Source organism: Silurus aristotelis (genome assembly GCF_946808225.1).
Source record: "Silurus aristotelis genome assembly, chromosome: 1".
NCBI lineage: Eukaryota > Metazoa > Chordata > Actinopteri > Siluriformes > Siluridae > Silurus > Silurus aristotelis.
The window spans coordinates 16,726,532-16,742,983 of NC_139574.1; the positions used below are offsets into that span (position 1 = coordinate 16,726,532).

General features: G+C 39.5%; 2 protein-coding genes across 3 annotated transcripts in view; one reads left to right on the forward strand and one right to left on the reverse strand.

The window, feature by feature from the left end:
- Nucleotides 1-10,186, forward strand: part of osbpl10b (oxysterol binding protein-like 10b) — a 44,371-nt gene extending 34,185 nt beyond the window's left edge. For both annotated transcript variants that reach the window (XM_083546007.1, XM_083546008.1), the window contains exons 9-12: nt 4,068-4,254; nt 4,404-4,586; nt 7,798-7,951; nt 8,224-10,186. In XM_083546007.1, coding sequence (XP_083402133.1) covers nt 4,068-4,254; nt 4,404-4,586; nt 7,798-7,951; nt 8,224-8,271 — 572 coding nt within the window. In that variant the 3' untranslated portion in view covers nt 8,272-10,186. The remainder of the gene's footprint in view (nt 1-4,067; nt 4,255-4,403; nt 4,587-7,797; nt 7,952-8,223) is intronic.
- A 775-nt stretch (nt 10,187-10,961) lies between these two features.
- Nucleotides 10,962-16,452, reverse strand: part of stt3b (STT3 oligosaccharyltransferase complex catalytic subunit B) — a 29,932-nt gene continuing 24,441 nt past the window's right edge. Inside the window, exons 10-16 of the mRNA XM_083545857.1 lie at nt 15,501-15,712; nt 14,946-15,133; nt 14,592-14,763; nt 13,357-13,530; nt 13,093-13,206; nt 12,765-12,971; nt 10,962-12,635 (exon numbers count right to left, since the gene is read on the reverse strand). Coding sequence (XP_083401983.1) covers nt 12,555-12,635; nt 12,765-12,971; nt 13,093-13,206; nt 13,357-13,530; nt 14,592-14,763; nt 14,946-15,133; nt 15,501-15,712 — 1,148 coding nt within the window. The 3' untranslated portion in view covers nt 10,962-12,554. The remainder of the gene's footprint in view (nt 12,636-12,764; nt 12,972-13,092; nt 13,207-13,356; nt 13,531-14,591; nt 14,764-14,945; nt 15,134-15,500; nt 15,713-16,452) is intronic.

A 16,452-nucleotide genomic window follows, 5' to 3' on the forward strand; every position in this document is an offset into this window, starting at 1 on the left:
TTCTTGCACAGAAACCAAACATATCACATCAGATGGTATAGTTTTTAGGAATTTCTATTGATTGTAGTGTGTTAAACATCCTTCGAAGGGTCTTTTCAATACAACTGGGGTCTATACAAATGTGTGTCTTTATAGCAAGCTGCTCCATATCATTCTTTTTAGCACCCAAAGTATGTTTTGTCTTCACAGAAGCTGTCTGGTGAACGGACAAGCCCCAGAACAGACTTTCCTTTCTATGTCTGCCTCACTTTTTTTTTTTGTCCAGCTCCCATTTTATTTTCTCCCCATACCAAAAATAACAAATGTCTATGAAACATGATCCCCACATACAAAGCTGAGCAGCTCTTCCATCTTTCCATCAGCATGTTTCTAGCAAAAGCAAACTAGCAGCAGCCGCTGGGTGAAGTGGATAAAGTCCATGCCTCTGCAAGCCAGCCTCAGCCTATTAGTGATTCACTCTGATTAGGCCAGCATTAATTACCTACAAGACAAATGGAACTAATTCTCCTTTAGAAGAGCAAGGTGGGTAATTAGAGGCAGAGACCTGATAGGGATTAATGAGGATTTTTAAATGCTGTGTAATGATACCACACATTTATCACAACACACAGAAAGTAGACTATAACGTGTTTCTTTTTCCCCCAAGTTTTCATTTTGTTTTATACAAACGTGCATAACGGATGAAATGATTATTGCCCCCAGAAAAAATTAATACACATTACACAAAATAACGAAACATTTTTCACTCAAATATTCATCAAAAATAATGGTATTGTAATGTACAAAATGATTGGCATGCCTAAGCTGCATTTTCTTTCATATAAATGCAAAGAAATAAATGCAAACAAGAGAGCGAGATCTCTGTCTCAGCAGAGTTCGGTAATAATACAAATTTCACATTTGAAACTTTCTTCCTTCAAATGTGATATACTGCCCTATGATACAGTGTGAGCAGCATTTTAAATAGCTGAGGTTGGCTTGGAGGAGGCATTTCCTATCTTCTCCAATTGGTAATAGTCATAGGATGGAAAGACTTGGCTTGTGGGTGGGAATTGGTCACGACTAGAAAATGGGGAGAAAATAAATAAAAATGTTAGAAATGAGGAATACAGTGCAGAAGATGGTTCACATTTGGTTGTTTTTTGTAAATAGGTTTCAAAATCAACTGCACAACAACAGGCATCTGTTGTAGTTTCAACCTTTTAGTCCAGCAGAACATAATTTTACTTGATGGTACAAAGGAACAGCAAAGGACAGCTAAGGTAATATATGGAGATAGATCATCAATACTTTGGGCTGTTTTGTTGCTGGTGGTTCATGGACTCTTGTGAAGATTGATAACACTGCAAAGTACCAAGATATTTCATTCCAAGACCTTATCTCCTCTGCTAGGAGGTTTTAACTTGACCATACATAGATAGAGGTTTGAGCAAGCTGATGAAATGGATAAAGAAACACATGATCAATGTTTGGGATGAATCATGTAACAGTTTTCACTATCCTCTCCAAAGCGTCCTGCTACACACACAGGCTGAGCTTGTGGTTCTCTTTCACACTCTTCTGGAGGCAGAATGAAAGTGCTGACCTCAGCAGCATCATATGTCACATGGCAGACCCGTGCGCCCCAGCGGAGCTGAGGTACAGGGGCACAGAGCCATGCTCTAGCCCTCTTCCGCCTTCCTCTCCTGGGAAAACAGATGTGTTTGTGTCGGCCCTGGCCCAATGCCTGCAACAGAACATGCCACAAGACAGCTGAGTGTTATATAAGAGCTGGAGAGGGCCAGTCCTGTGAGGATGCACACGTTGTGCAGCCAGCATTGTGCACATGTAAACGAGGGGAGGAAGAGATTTTGTCAGAAAGATTTATATGGGTTTTTTTGGTTGTTAAATTAAACTTTTCTCCATCATCCACTCTGTATACTGTACCAATGCTCTCATATAGTGATGATTCCAATAGAGCTTATTGGTCACTGAATGCAACAGTCTTATAAATAGGTCTTGATGTAGGTTGATTTTGGGACAGTAAAATATGACTACAACATGCCATTAAGAAGAGGGTTGTAAATATTTTACTTTGTGATGGCGTAGCTTGACTCCACTGATTAGTTATTAATTGTAGCATAGAAGAGTGAAAAGGCCAGTAAAAGGTTGAGAATATGCCAACATTTCCGAAGAGGCATTAAGGTTTCATTGCACATTTTAAATTGACCTTACAAAATGTTTTAATATTATAATAGCAAGGAAAGATGCAGCTATTTATCCCAACTTTACTTATCCGCTGGTTTTACTACATATACGATTGTCTTAGTTGAATTTACCTTATATAGTATTATATGTATAATGTATATGTATATAACAATGTTCTAGAAATATTGTACTGTACAATACTAAACGATACGAATACTATCTGTAATGTGTTTCAGTTACCACAGACAACATTTTCAATAAGATACAAGACCGTTTAACGCTGTGCACAGTATGTGCACTGCAAGATCGAAGCAGAAGTGCTCAAAGGTTAATTAACTTGGCCCTTTTAGCCCATTTACTGCAAAAGCTCTAATAGGATTTTTACACAGCTTTTGTATGAGGAAGCATTTGCTTCCTCTCAGTAAATGTCCTTTTACCATTTAGATTGAGGGTCATAAAAGCTTCCTTTGGTTCTCTAATGTCTATGAGGATATTCAAATCTTTTTGACATGCAACAGTGCAATACAAAAACAAGGCATCCATTAAAAAGGTGTAGCACCTGTTGTTGTTAGCTATATGTGCTTTTAGGACAACATGATCGAGTCACTGCTACAGCCGGGAAGGCTTGGTGTATTTGTGTCCTAGTTTTAACTTTGCTGTGCCAATATCAAAATATTTCTGTATAGCTATCAAATAATCCCTAAGCATTCATTCATTCATTCATTCATTCATTTTCTCCCGCTTATCCGTAATTCGGGTCGCGGGGGAAGCAGTCTAAGCAGGCCCCCGCCTTCGGCTGCTGCCCAATCCTCACAGCACCGTCCCTTACGGTCCCTCCTGCAGGTGGTGAGCCCACGGGAAGGCGGCCCCACGTCACTCCGACGTCACGGACCTTGATATTTCCCTCATAAGGGACCCCCGGAGCATAGAGGGTTAAGGGCCTTGCTCAAGGGCCCAAGAGTGGCAGCTTGGCGATACCGGGGCTCGAACCCCAGACCTTCCGATCGGCAACCCAGCGCCTTAACCGCTGGAGCCACCACTCCCCTAAGCAAATAATGCTAATACTTGATGTGAAATGCAGATAAATGGTATATACAGATCAGGCATAACATTATGACCACTGACAGGTGAAGTGAATAACACTGATTATCTCTTTATCATGGTACCTGTTAGTGGGTGGGATATATTCGGCAGCATGTGAACATTTTTCCTCGAGGTTAATGTGTTAGAAGCAGGAAAAATGGCAAGCGTAAGAATATGACTGAGTTTGACAAGGGACAAATTGTGATGGCTGGACGACTGGATCAGAGCATCTCCAAATCTGCAGCTCTTGTGAGATGTTCCTGGTCTGCACTGGTCAGTATCTATTAAAAGTGCTCCAAGGAAGGAACAGTGGTGAAACTGCGACGGGGTCATGAGCAGCCATGGCTTATTGATGCATGCGGGGGGGTCTGATCTAACAGATGAGCAACTATAGCTTAAATTGCTGAAGAAGTTGGTAATGCTTGATGGGTCAGGACTGTTTTGGCAGGAATGTTATGCCTGATCGGTGTATATGGTATTAAAAGTCCACTGGATAGTTTTGCATTTCAGTATTTTGTTCAGTATGGAGAGATCAGAAAATTAGCAGTCTCTTATTGAAGATGCTATACTGCCGGTTTAATCAGGTGTATAGATTTTTCTAGATATAAATAACCCTTCCCCTCTCTGCCCCTACCCCAGTGTTACATGATTTGCGATGTCATAACCTACTAATATAAAGTATTAAACCTGCCAGGAAACATCTGTTTTTGTGAAATGTAAAAATCAGGATTTGTCACACAAATCCACAACTAGTTGATAATGACCAAAAATATGTTGTGTTTTTGGGTGTGTGCCAGGGGTGCTGCACCTTTTGGAGCATGAAGAACAGTATGTGTTCACACTTCCCTGTGCCTATGCCCGTTCCATTCTCACCGTGCCATGGGTGGAGCTCGGAGGAAAAGTGTCCATCTGCTGTGCCAAAACTGGCTACTCGGCCACGGTCACATTTCACACCAAACCTTTCTATGGGGGGAAAGTGCACAGGTGAGCATGTGGCTCAGGCAGTAAAAGTCTTTGAATACTCGAATTTATACATTTACAGAGTTGTTTTTCTGTCAGTGAGAGCTTCATGTAAAATAGGAGCCAAATTTTCTCTTGCATGAAATATCAGGCTGTATTACTTCCTCTGACAGGGTGACGGCTGAGGTCAAGCACAATCCCACCAGCACTATTGTGTGTAAGGCTCAAGGTGAATGGAACGGTACCCTGGAGTTTACATATAGTAGTGGAGAAACCAAAGTGATTGACACATCAAAACTGCCAGTCATTAAGAAGAAGATCCGCTCAGTGGAAAAGCAGGGCCAGTATGAGTCCCGGTAAGTAAGAACTTTTTCAATGTACACTATATGGACATGAAGTATTGGAACACCTGACTTTCCCAAACTGATCGCAAAGTTGATTTGTTTAGGACGTCTTTGGATGCAGTAGCATTACATTTTCTATTCACTTGAACTAGGAAACCCAAACCTGTTCCAGCATGACAATGCACCTGTGCACAAAACAAAGTCCATAAAGACACAGTATGTTGTTGTTTTTTTTTACATGGGTTGAAGTAGACAATCTCCTGCTATTGAGCAAATTAGGTTTTTGGGATAAGTTGGAATATTGACTGCACCCCAGGCCTCCTTACATCACCTACATCAGTACCTGACTTTACTAACACCCTTGTGTCTGAATGAGCACAAATCTTCACAAGTACACTCCAGAATCCACAGGAACATCTTCCCAGAAGTGTGGAGGGAATTATTAAAGAGCAATTGCGATGCTCAAAAAGCACATGCCACACTTAGGACCAGGTGTCCGCAAACTTTTGGAAATATAATGTACGTTTGTTGCCGTTTTAAAAAAAATCCCACCATATTTCACCACACTGTGTTTACACCGACTATACATTTCTGTTATTTTGTGAGATTTGTCTAAAAGCACACAAGGAAAATGATGGGACGTAGCAGGAAATGGATAAGTGCTCCTGAAGGGTTTGTGTAATGTAAAAGTATTTTAACTAAGAACACTGTTTTTCTGTCCATCCTCAATATATCTCTTATGCAACATGGCTCCTCTCAAGCTATTCTGTCTCTCTGAACCACTTTCTTAATAAGTGTAATGCTGCATATTGCAGGGAGGGAGCCAGATCCATGCCTGATCAAGCATCAGAGTACCATAACGCTATCAGACTGGCATTAGCATTGCAGCCTAATGTAATCAAAAAGGGGATAGAGATGCACTAAGCTGGTTTGCGCAGGGAGACGGGCATTCAGGGCAGCCTGATTTCCATTTTACACACACACAATCATTGCTACAGCACACAGCACTGAGACATGTGCAGAATATAACTGCACTGGTTAGGAACAATGACATTTTCAGTCATTCGGCTTTTCGCAATTCATTTAACATATAACTATATAAATTAAGCCTGTGATTATAATTTTGCATCATCCCAACGATGAAAATATGTTTATTTTGGAAATGAATCCGAACTGTTACTACGCAGTTATTACACCGATTCATTTGTTTATATTTTGGGAAACAAACCCATCGAATCGTACCACATCTCGGTCTAGGTGTAGGTAACAGTTCTGAGAGTAGTCGTGACTGTAATTGAAATGATTTGAAATGGCTTTCGATAATGCATTCATTCTACACTGTGTGCACAATTATTAGGCAAGTGATTATTTTGACCATATCATCATTTAATTCATAATTTCCGAGTCCAAGCTGTATACACTTGAATGCTTATTGGATTTAATGCATATCAGGTGATGCGTATTTGTGTAACGAGGGAGGGTGTGGCCTAAGGAGATAAACACCCTATATCAAAGTGTGCATAATTATTAGGCAGATTCTTCTCCTCAGGAAAAATGGGCCAAAAAAAGAGATTTAACTGACTCTGAAAAGTCAAAAATTGTAAAAAGTCTTTCACAGGGATGCAGCAGAAATATCTAATATATTGGGGCATTATCACAGAACTATCAAACGTTTTGTAGCTAATAGTCAACAGGGTCTCAAGAAACGTGTCGAGAAGAAAATACGCAAATTAACCGCCAAAGATTTGAGAAGAATCAAACATGAAGCTACCAGGAACCGATTATCATTCAGTGCTGCCATATTCCACAACTGCAACCTACCTGGAGTGTCAAGAAGTACGAGGTGTTCAGTTCTCAGAGACATGGCCAAGGTAAGAAAGGCCGAAACCTGACCACCTCTGAACAAGACACATAAGTTGAAACGTCAAGAATGGGCCAAGAAATATCTGAAGACAGATTTTTCAAAGGTTTTGTGGACTGATGAGATGAGAGTGACTCTTGACGGACCAGATGGATGGGTCTGTGGTTGGATCAGTAACGGACACAGAGCTCCACTTCGAATCAGACGCCAGCAAGATGGAGGTGGGGTACTGGTATGGGCAGTTATTATTAAAGATGAGCTAAATGATCCTTTTCGGGTTGAAAACTCTCAGACCTACTGCCAATTTTTTAGAAGACACCTTCTTCAAGCAGTGGTACAGGAAAAAGTCTGCGTCTTTTAAGAAGACTTTGATTTTTATGCAAGACAACGCTCCATCACATGCATCAAAGTACTCCACTGCGTGGCTGGCCAGTAAAGGCCTTAAAGATAAAAAACTAATGACATGACCCCCTTCTTCACCTGACTTAAACCCTATTGAGAACTTTTGGGCCCTTCTTAAGCAGGAAATGTACAGTAAAGGTAAACAGTACACCTCTCTGAACAGTGTCTGGGAGGCCGTGGTTGCTGCTGCACAAAAAGATGATTCTGACCAGATCAAGAAACTGACTGACTCTGTGAAAGGAAGGCTTGTGACTGTTATGGAAAAGAAGGGTGGCTATACTGGTCACTGAGGTTTTCTTTTTGAAATTTCAGAAATGTTTATTTGTAAATTTTGAGTTTGTTTAATATTCTCACTTTAACAGGCGAAAATAAACAAGTTGAGGGTTTGTTAACATTTTGGATTGACCAAGAGCACTGTAGTTGTACAATAACAAAATTAATCCTCAAAAATACAACTTGCCTAATAATTGTGCACACAGTGTAATACATTTTCATTTCATTCATAATAACGTCTTTAAATTGTTAGAACAGTAAAAATGTAACATGACGAGCTGCATTTGTTTGTCTTTTTAACCATATAAGAAAAACTAAATTAAGACTAGACAAGGAATGGCTTCGTACGGTAGCTGCTTGAATGTAACGAATAAGAGGAACTCACTTGCAAGGATGATCTTTAGCATCAAATAAAACTATAAATGGTTAAAAAAAAACACTGTCATTGTTAAAAATCAGGTGGTCTAAGAGAACAAACACTGGAACTTACAGGAGCAGGTAGGAATTGATTTAAATAAATAATAAAAAATAAACATTTGAAATCCCTTTGTTACATGGTCACTGTAATATTTTAATAGGATTTACACTGTCCTTAATCTATCCAAAAATCTTACTATAAAAACACTAAAAGCGCAAACTTTGCAAACATTAAACGTGTCCGGTGCCGATTCTTTTTTTGACTGACAGGCATTTGTGGCAGCACGTGACTGCAGCGCTCAAGGCCGGAGACATCGACGCAGCCACGGAGCACAAACACCAGCTGGAGGAGAGACAGCGCAGTGAGGAGAAGCAACGAGCGGCCGCCAACACCGCCTGGAAACCCAAGTACTTCATCAAAGAGGTGAGACGTACGTGAAGAAATCGAGAAGACGCTCATAACCTTTTTCGCTCCCGTCTTCCCTCCTGTGCAAGAGCTGAGTCTGGAAAGCTTAACAGATTATCGCAATATTTTTATTCTACTGTTGACTTGGCCAGCTGTCTAAAACCTCCTATCAGAACAGACTCTCATTTAGCCTGCTTATTACAAATAAAACCATATCAGTGAGACGGTAACAAATATTTGCAGCATAATGAAAATGAAGGTTTTATGATGTTTAACGTGTTTATGTGCAGGGAGAAGGCTGGGTCTATCACAATCCTCTGTGGAAGACTAACTGTTGAAGCGAGAGAGCGCCACGAGCTAGCCGTCTGTCACAGAGCCCAGCCCACAAATGGGCGGGGCCACACAGGGAGAGTGCTGGCCAGCCAATGGAACCAGAGGAAGCAAAACTTCACGGGAGCACGAAAGAGCCTGAGCATTTCCTCTGAGTGATAAAGGTGCCAAAAAACTAATATTCCAACTTCAAAAGCAGAGCAACCCACTGTAGCAGCTCCCTAAAGGGCTGTCCTACTGATTCTGAGATGGACACACTCGAGAACATTATTCTTTCCAGCTCTGGGACAGGAGACATGGAGGTCAAGCTGGACGCAAGAGAAGATTTTGAAACGTATCAATCCATCTATGCTTCCTGAGAAGTCAGCACTCACCAGTTTCCTTAAACAAAACACCCTGGATACCACGAACAGATGATGACATCCGTGCTTGGAGTGTCGTGCCTGATCGAGCACTTCAAGTCAGAATGTGATCAGATACAGCAAAACAGGGCAGAATCCTATTTTTAGACCCACGGCTGCTTCCAGTGAATATACGCTTGTCTGAAATCACTGAGCACAGCACTGATGTAAGCAGTCATGAAAGTTGCTCTATTAGATCTTTTTGCATAAATATTCCGGTTACACAGTCTGAAGAGAAGATGCATCTCGTAGCTTTTGAAGTAGCTGCTCATAGCATTCCAGTAGGTCTAAATAAATGAGGTTCCAGATGGAATTCACTTTACTGAGACATTTAGTGTAAACCCCCCCCCATAAAGATTCTCATGTGACATTTCTTTCAGCCGAGCCAAGAAAATGACAGCACTTATAATACTTGTAAATCAAGCATCCGAGACAATTTGAGTGGTTTATGTACTTAGTCTTGATGGTGGCTTTGAAAAGATCCTAGATTGATGATCTGAGGAGAAACGTCTTTTAAAACCATTTTTATTGTTGCTTTGTGTAGCAACTTGCATCTTAGTTCAAAAATTTAAAAAAATATCATGCACAAGAAAGATTGTTTAGAAATATTTGTTCAGTTTGCTGGTACATTTAGACCATGTTATTAGATATTAGCTTGTGAATTAATTGTACTATGATATGGTTTTGTACATACTTTTGCAGTAATCATGAGATTGGTATTCAGAATCAAAGCTGCACTTTATATGCTCTCTACCACAACACTTTATTTCTCACTCAATTTCCAGTCAGATGTGTACAAAAAATGGTTTTTAACTACATTTTGTTTTGTAGTTCCACCTTTAGCATTTACTACAAATCCCAGCCTGAAGATCTCTTCAAAAGCCTGTGAGGTTTCACTCCACCCACTGATTGTATTTTCTCTCTTTATAATTTGATTCCAGATGTGTTTTGAAAGTTGGCTTGGGATACACGTGACTCTCTTAGGAGCCTTATAGGAATGGAGTATTTTTTGCACGTTTGTTTAAATAAATAAATAAAATAAAACTAACGTTTGGGTCATATGATTAGAATAGACGTGTGAGATGTGGTCAGTGCTCCATGTGTATGTGAAGAGTGTTAGGTGAAGTGATGTACAGCACCGTAATGTATTCTGAGCTTAGACCAAACACTCCATTTTCCACCAATGTAGGAACTATGCAACATGTTCATTTCACCATATACAGGTAAGGAGGAGGAGGATTTCTTTCTATAGTACAGCAGAATGAGTGCCCAAGTAAACATTAGCAGATACCATAAAATAAATAAATACACAAAATGAGTAACTGGAATATAAATTGTATATTCATAATGGTTATGGATTGTGTGTCAGTGACATTTGAATAAAAATATAGTTTGTGGAATTTCTATGTACTTGTTAAAGCAGAGTTCAACAGCTGATTTAAATGTCAGCAAGGAGTCCATTTGGGGTTCACTCAGTTAATAGTTTAACACCCACAAACACACATCATTGTTCAAATAAAAAGATCAGAATTATGTTACAAATAAAATAGCAACTTTTAAACCCATGTGAGTCTGATGCATTATTTATATCCTGGGGTTCTGGCATATACAGAGGCCATGAATTATATTTTTTTCTTTTATAACAAGTGTTTCTTTCGTAATCTCAAAATAAAAGTTTTTTTCATGATTAAATAGATCCTGGAGATGTTTGGGTGTTTACGGAGACTAATTATAAATAATAATATATAATTTTATATATATATAAACTGCCTGGCCTCCGCAGGTATGTCTTTAACATTGTCCTAATTTCAGTTATCTAAACATGCGAATCATGAATATGGATGATCCGCTGTGGCGACCCCTAATGGGAGAAGTGGAAGAATTTTTATAGCCTAGGTTAAGGTTGCCTTGATGGCAGATTTATTCTTGTGCTGCCACCTAGAGGACACAAGACATTCAGACAACGAAAATTCACTTTTTCATTGTGTTATTTCCTTTTGACACACTTTCCAAAGAAAGATCAAGACACCGATGATTAACTAATATTGAACACAAAACTGACCAGAAATAAAATTTCACAGGCTTGCATGTATTCTTTGTGTTGTGCAGTGCAAAGTTTAGCATGAACGACTGCTGTCAGCATGGAGCCTTTTATAAGAACATTCAACAGTTCACCATAAATCCACTTTTTTCTTTCTTTTTTTTATGAAATGCTGTGTAGCATTGAATAGTGTGGCAGATCAAAGCAGTAGATAAGAGATAAGATGTAAAAATAAATAAATAAGCACAAACAGCCATTGGGGAAAAAGCAGTACCTTTTATATACTCCTTTAATTTCAAAGGCATCACTGATTCTGACAATCGCATCCTGTTTCAAAATTATCATTAAACTCTGACAACTCGTGGAAAAAAATCCTAAATCAAACACACAGAGGTCTGCATCTTGTGACGAGATACTGCCCTCTTCCGTTTTGTTCTTATAAATAAATAGCTCTTGAGTCTATGAATTAATCATGAAATAGATATGTTGTTAAGCAGATGGCTGTTAAATTTATTTTCACCCGAAAGAACTAAAACTGCCCTCCTGTTAACTCGCACACAAAAGATAAAGTAGAGGCAGTGCACAGAGGGAAGGGAAAACCAAGAAAAACATGGAGCAAGAGAACGAATCAAGATTCAGAAACATGGAGGACCATCAAGATGGCTGTCTGCCAGGAGCAAAAGACAGAAACGTGAATGAGGGGGGGGATGCAAATGTGTCACCCGGAATAGAAACGTTATCACTAAGAATACACACTCGTCACCTGCATGCTACTCAGTAGTGGATCCACTTTTAAGGTGAACTAAGCCAAAAGTGCACAAGCTAATTATGCAGCATTGTATAATAAAAAATAAAAAAACACCCCTACAACTAATACAAGTTTCACTTCCTCCTGGCTTTAAGCACAGGAAAAGTGATAGTCATTAAAAAAAGAGAAGCAAATTCCTACAAGGCCCAACACTGCAGAACAGCCTTTATTCAACAGTCTATCTACAGTATTCACTTCCCTGGGGCACGGCTGTATCCAAACCGCACCTCAAGACAAGAGCAAAATTAAACCGATATTTTAATTGGACAATAAAGAAAATTCTATAAACAAAAAGAAAAATCACCATAATAGTTAAGCACATTAGTAATGACTCCGTCCTCTGCAATCCCTGCTGTGCTGAGATGCACACATTCAGGTGACAAGGAACTCAATGCATTCTGAGAACTACACCGGAGTGTTTTGTCTGTAATAAGTGAAAGACTGCATGTGAACCTGGCCCTCTCACACTGTACACTAACCCTATATGTATATCCCCATCCCTCACACTCCAGAGCTTTTAATTATTTTAATTGTTTATCAAAAAGTAACAAGTTAACATAGGCTCTGAAAAACAAAACGGAACAAAAACTGGATCTTTGGTGCTATTGCTCCAAGGTTCACTCAGCTTACCACTTCATCTTATTTTATATTACTGTAGTCGTGGATTTGATAGAATTGTACCACAAACAGAAGGTTGCCATCTTTATGGATTTGACGGCTCACCTGCCTTACAAACACATTCAAGTACACACAAAAAAAAAAAAAAAAAAAAAAAAAAAAAAAAAAAAAAAATCTGATTCATCAGATTAAAATAGAGATCCCTGTCCACGCCCTCTCTTTCAACTCCCTCAGTCAGATCACACAGCCTCCGTGTCGTCATGGCAATCACGGGGGTCAAAGCCTCCAATCAAATATTTTTCAGGTGGTCAGATGCCAGACGACTGGTTTGTTTTTCTTCTTGATTGGTGGATTACTGGTTGCATTTGTCATTGTCTATTTTGCCTTGTTTGCCATTTTTTTTTACCATTTTTCGTTCAACAACTAAACTGATTTTTTATTCAGTTTCTTGCCTTTTTTCAGGATCAGTTTATTTTTTATGTATCCTCTCTTCCTCTTGACAGTCTAAAAAAAAAAAGAAAGAAAAAGAGAAAGGGTCACACCTAACACACACAAAATCTAAAGTATAATTTTTCCTCATAACACAAATATTTCTCCTGATAAAAGTAAAGTAGTACTCATGGGATATTGCACCTTTTTTGAGGTGTACTTCTGTTTGGCAGCGACGTTGCGGAGCTTGTGGTCCAGAGCCTGCCGGTTCTCCTGTTTCTTCACTCTGTAGATTCGCACCAGCCAGTGCTCAGAAGTAAACGCCTCCTCAAGATGTTTTAGACGAATGTCCTTGTTGCCAATCTCAGCATTCCGTGTCCGGTCAAACCCTGGTGGTGTGCGGAAGTCCAGCTACACACAAGAGCAGAGAGAAAAAAATTCAATATGCGGACTTGAGTGAAAGATGGCTAGCTGGGGAAAAAATCCAGAAAAATCTCATTTGGTTTGATAAATGACAGGAAGAACTGCATACCTGCATCTCTCCAAAGCGGTAGTAAGACATCTTGTACATGAGGCAGTTAAGCAGAGTTGGAGAGCCAGCCTTATCTACTCGAAACTCTCCCTGAGGGGTGAAGTAGTCACTCTCCTGAAAAGCAAACCCACAGTCAAATTAAACTTTAAACCGACCATGACATGAAACAGTGGTAATGGTAACACACTCATGACTTATCACTCATGAATACATAGTAATGCAAGTTAAACTAACAACCCTGTCATGGTTACTATGGAAACATACCCTGATGTCTTTAGGGTGCTCCCCTTCTGCAATGCGCACCATCCATAGAAACTTGTTAATGTCGTCTCCCGAGTAGCCGATCACACCGCCGAAAATGATAAGGACATAATCGACATCCAAGGATTTCATAATCTCATATGCAGCACTCTCATTAGAGGACATGGCCTTGCCCACCTGCAAAGTAAAAAATAAAATAAAATTTGTCGTGAACATTGGTGACCACAAGATGGCAGTAATGTGCATTTAATCAGTGTGCAGCCACAGCATGGAATCAATGGTGGTAGGTCATGTGTTCAAGTGAAGAAAAATGAAACTGGAAATTGGACACGTGGGGAGATGTAGACATGGATAACAGTGCTCATTGAATAGTCATCTGCCTTCCGGTATACAAGGTTTCGACCCTAATGGTGCTTAAATGGTGCTATTCTGACCATGTGCATTATCACATCCACGATTTGATCATGGACAGCAAGTTTGAACAAAGAGCAAACATGTAATTCTGCATAAAACTGTTCAAATCGCAGCAGGTGCTCGAGTGCTGTATTGTTGCGTAAATGTAGATAAATAAAGTACTTTTTTGTAAACAGGGCTTGTCTCGAAACCTTTTTGATACCACTTCGTTCAAAAGCTTGTCCACTGCAGTTTTGACAAGACAACAGCGGTAGGATTTCTTAACTAAATTAATAACTACAACCAGATAATGAGACCAGATAATTATCAATGATAAGCAAATTCAGACAATTTAGCAGACTGATGACACTAATCAGATATTTATAGGCAGATACTTATTTGCTAAAAGAAATTACTTTGACTTTTCACAGCCATGATTAACTTCCCAACTGATAAAATACATTTAATAAAACATTTTAGTGCAACAAAAGCACTCGCACTCCACTGCTAATGTGCATCTGCAATCGTGTATCACTTTTAAGTGCAATAAAATATCTTGGAAAAATCACTAGAGTGCACTAGTATAGTAAGACCGAATGCCCAAAGCTCAAATAATGCTTTCCTTTATGTTTAACTGTATTAGCAGTACTCCCTGCTTTATACATTTATTTATTGATTGATTTAACTTTTTGTTTAACACGTGCTCTATTTGGTACAACATTTAAAATGAATGAAATGAAGCTTAGAAATGATTATCGAAAGTGAAAAGTGTATGTATCTCCTAATTGTCATTGTATCACTCCTCTGTTGATGTGTTTAAGGCATGGGGATGGATCTCTTCTCACCAGTGCTATGTGACTGTTGTTCCAAGTGTTGTTGTCCACCAGTGTTGTTCGGTTTGCCATGCCCGCTATCTGATAGCCGTAGTCCCACCATGACATGACTCGTGCGTGCTCGTCTGTGTTCTGCCTAAGCCAATAATACGCCTCGCGGAAATCGTCCAGAATGTTCCTTGACCTGTTTGAATAGCACAAAAAAAAAACCTGCATCAAGACCACCTCCTAACTGTGCATGCCACAACCAGCCTACGTTTTTGTTCAGACCGAGAAAATGATAAATCCACGAGTTCTGCTCGGACAAAAAGCCATAGCTCTTTAGGGTGTGATGAGTAACATGAGGCTAGGTTGGTGTGCTCTCACCCGTCATGGTTGTAAGAAGCGAGTACCACGCTGGGACTGGAGTAGGCGTTGCTGGTAACCCATGTGCAGTGCACAGCAAACATCATCAGCAGCATGAGCATCAGCATGGTGACTATGCTCTTGATGTTGGGCCCCAGGCCCTCCTCCTGGCGGTCCTGCTCAGATACGTGTTTCCGCACCTTTCCTGCCTGCCAAGATGCACACACCCACACCAAATTACATTTGGGAAAACAGAATCGCACCTAAAAACAAGATGCTGCCAATAGTCTGATAACCAGCAAAAACAATAAAGTTACGATCGTGTCAGAGACTAATTACACTTTTAATGCAGAATAATGTATTATGTATATTTAATATTTTACATTTAGGTGCCGTTATATATTGTTGCAACAACAGTCCAAAAAAAAAAATAAAAAATACCTGAGACCTCCAGCCTTTGAATCTTTGCTAATAAAACCCTACAAAATAATCATGACTTGGCTGTCAAACAAAAAATAAACACCTGGAAGGTGAATTGATGATGATGCTGCTGATGTAAAGCAGGTCCCCTCTTACCTTGTCATAGAGATTGCCAGAGTTCCTCTTGTCATCTTCGTCACTGCTGTCCTCTGCTGGTGGGTTCTCCTTTTTCGTGTCGTCTCCGAGGTAGTGCTCGAACACGCTGGAGAAAGCGATGGCGGACAGCATGCACACCACTGGAGTCAAGGTCAGCATGAGTCGCACCATAACGCCCGCAAAGTACACGGCGCTGATAGCGTAAAGAGCCACTGGAGGGCAGCAAAGGGCACAGTGTGAGATAACCTTTTTCTACCTTATTGATGAAGCATCATATATTCCTGATCATTGATATTTTATACTTTTGCAGCAGTATCTTGTGGATTGTACGATTAATTGAAATGAATAATGCCAGAAAAGATGTTTTTTCAGTGTGAACAAATAAATGTCTGGGGTTCCACCAAGCACTAGAGAGACATCACAATCTGCTAAATCTGCTATGATATACACACATATACATACATACACATACATACATTTTATATATATATATATATATATATATATATATATATATATATATATATATATATATATATATATATATATATATATATATATATATAAAAATCATAGCAGATTGTGATGTCTCACACACACACACACGGAAAGTTAAATCTAGCTTTGCACAGCAGCAATTAGGTATGCAGCACAGTGCTATTTAATTATTCACCAAAACCCCTCCCTACCTCAAAATTTGTTCTATGGATGGTTTTAGTGCAGTTTATATGACTATAAACTCCATGAAACCTTGTACATTTGAGCAAGAGTCTATCAGCAGACTCTATGAAAACAAAATAACTGCACAAACTGTTCCCTGACTTAATACGACTGGAACGGATTGGATACCGTCTTTAACCGTCTTGCAACAGATATGATATACTCCCAGCTCGAAACAAGAGACTGATGAAACAGATTTTATTACTTTCCACATTGAGCTGTCTCTGCTGAG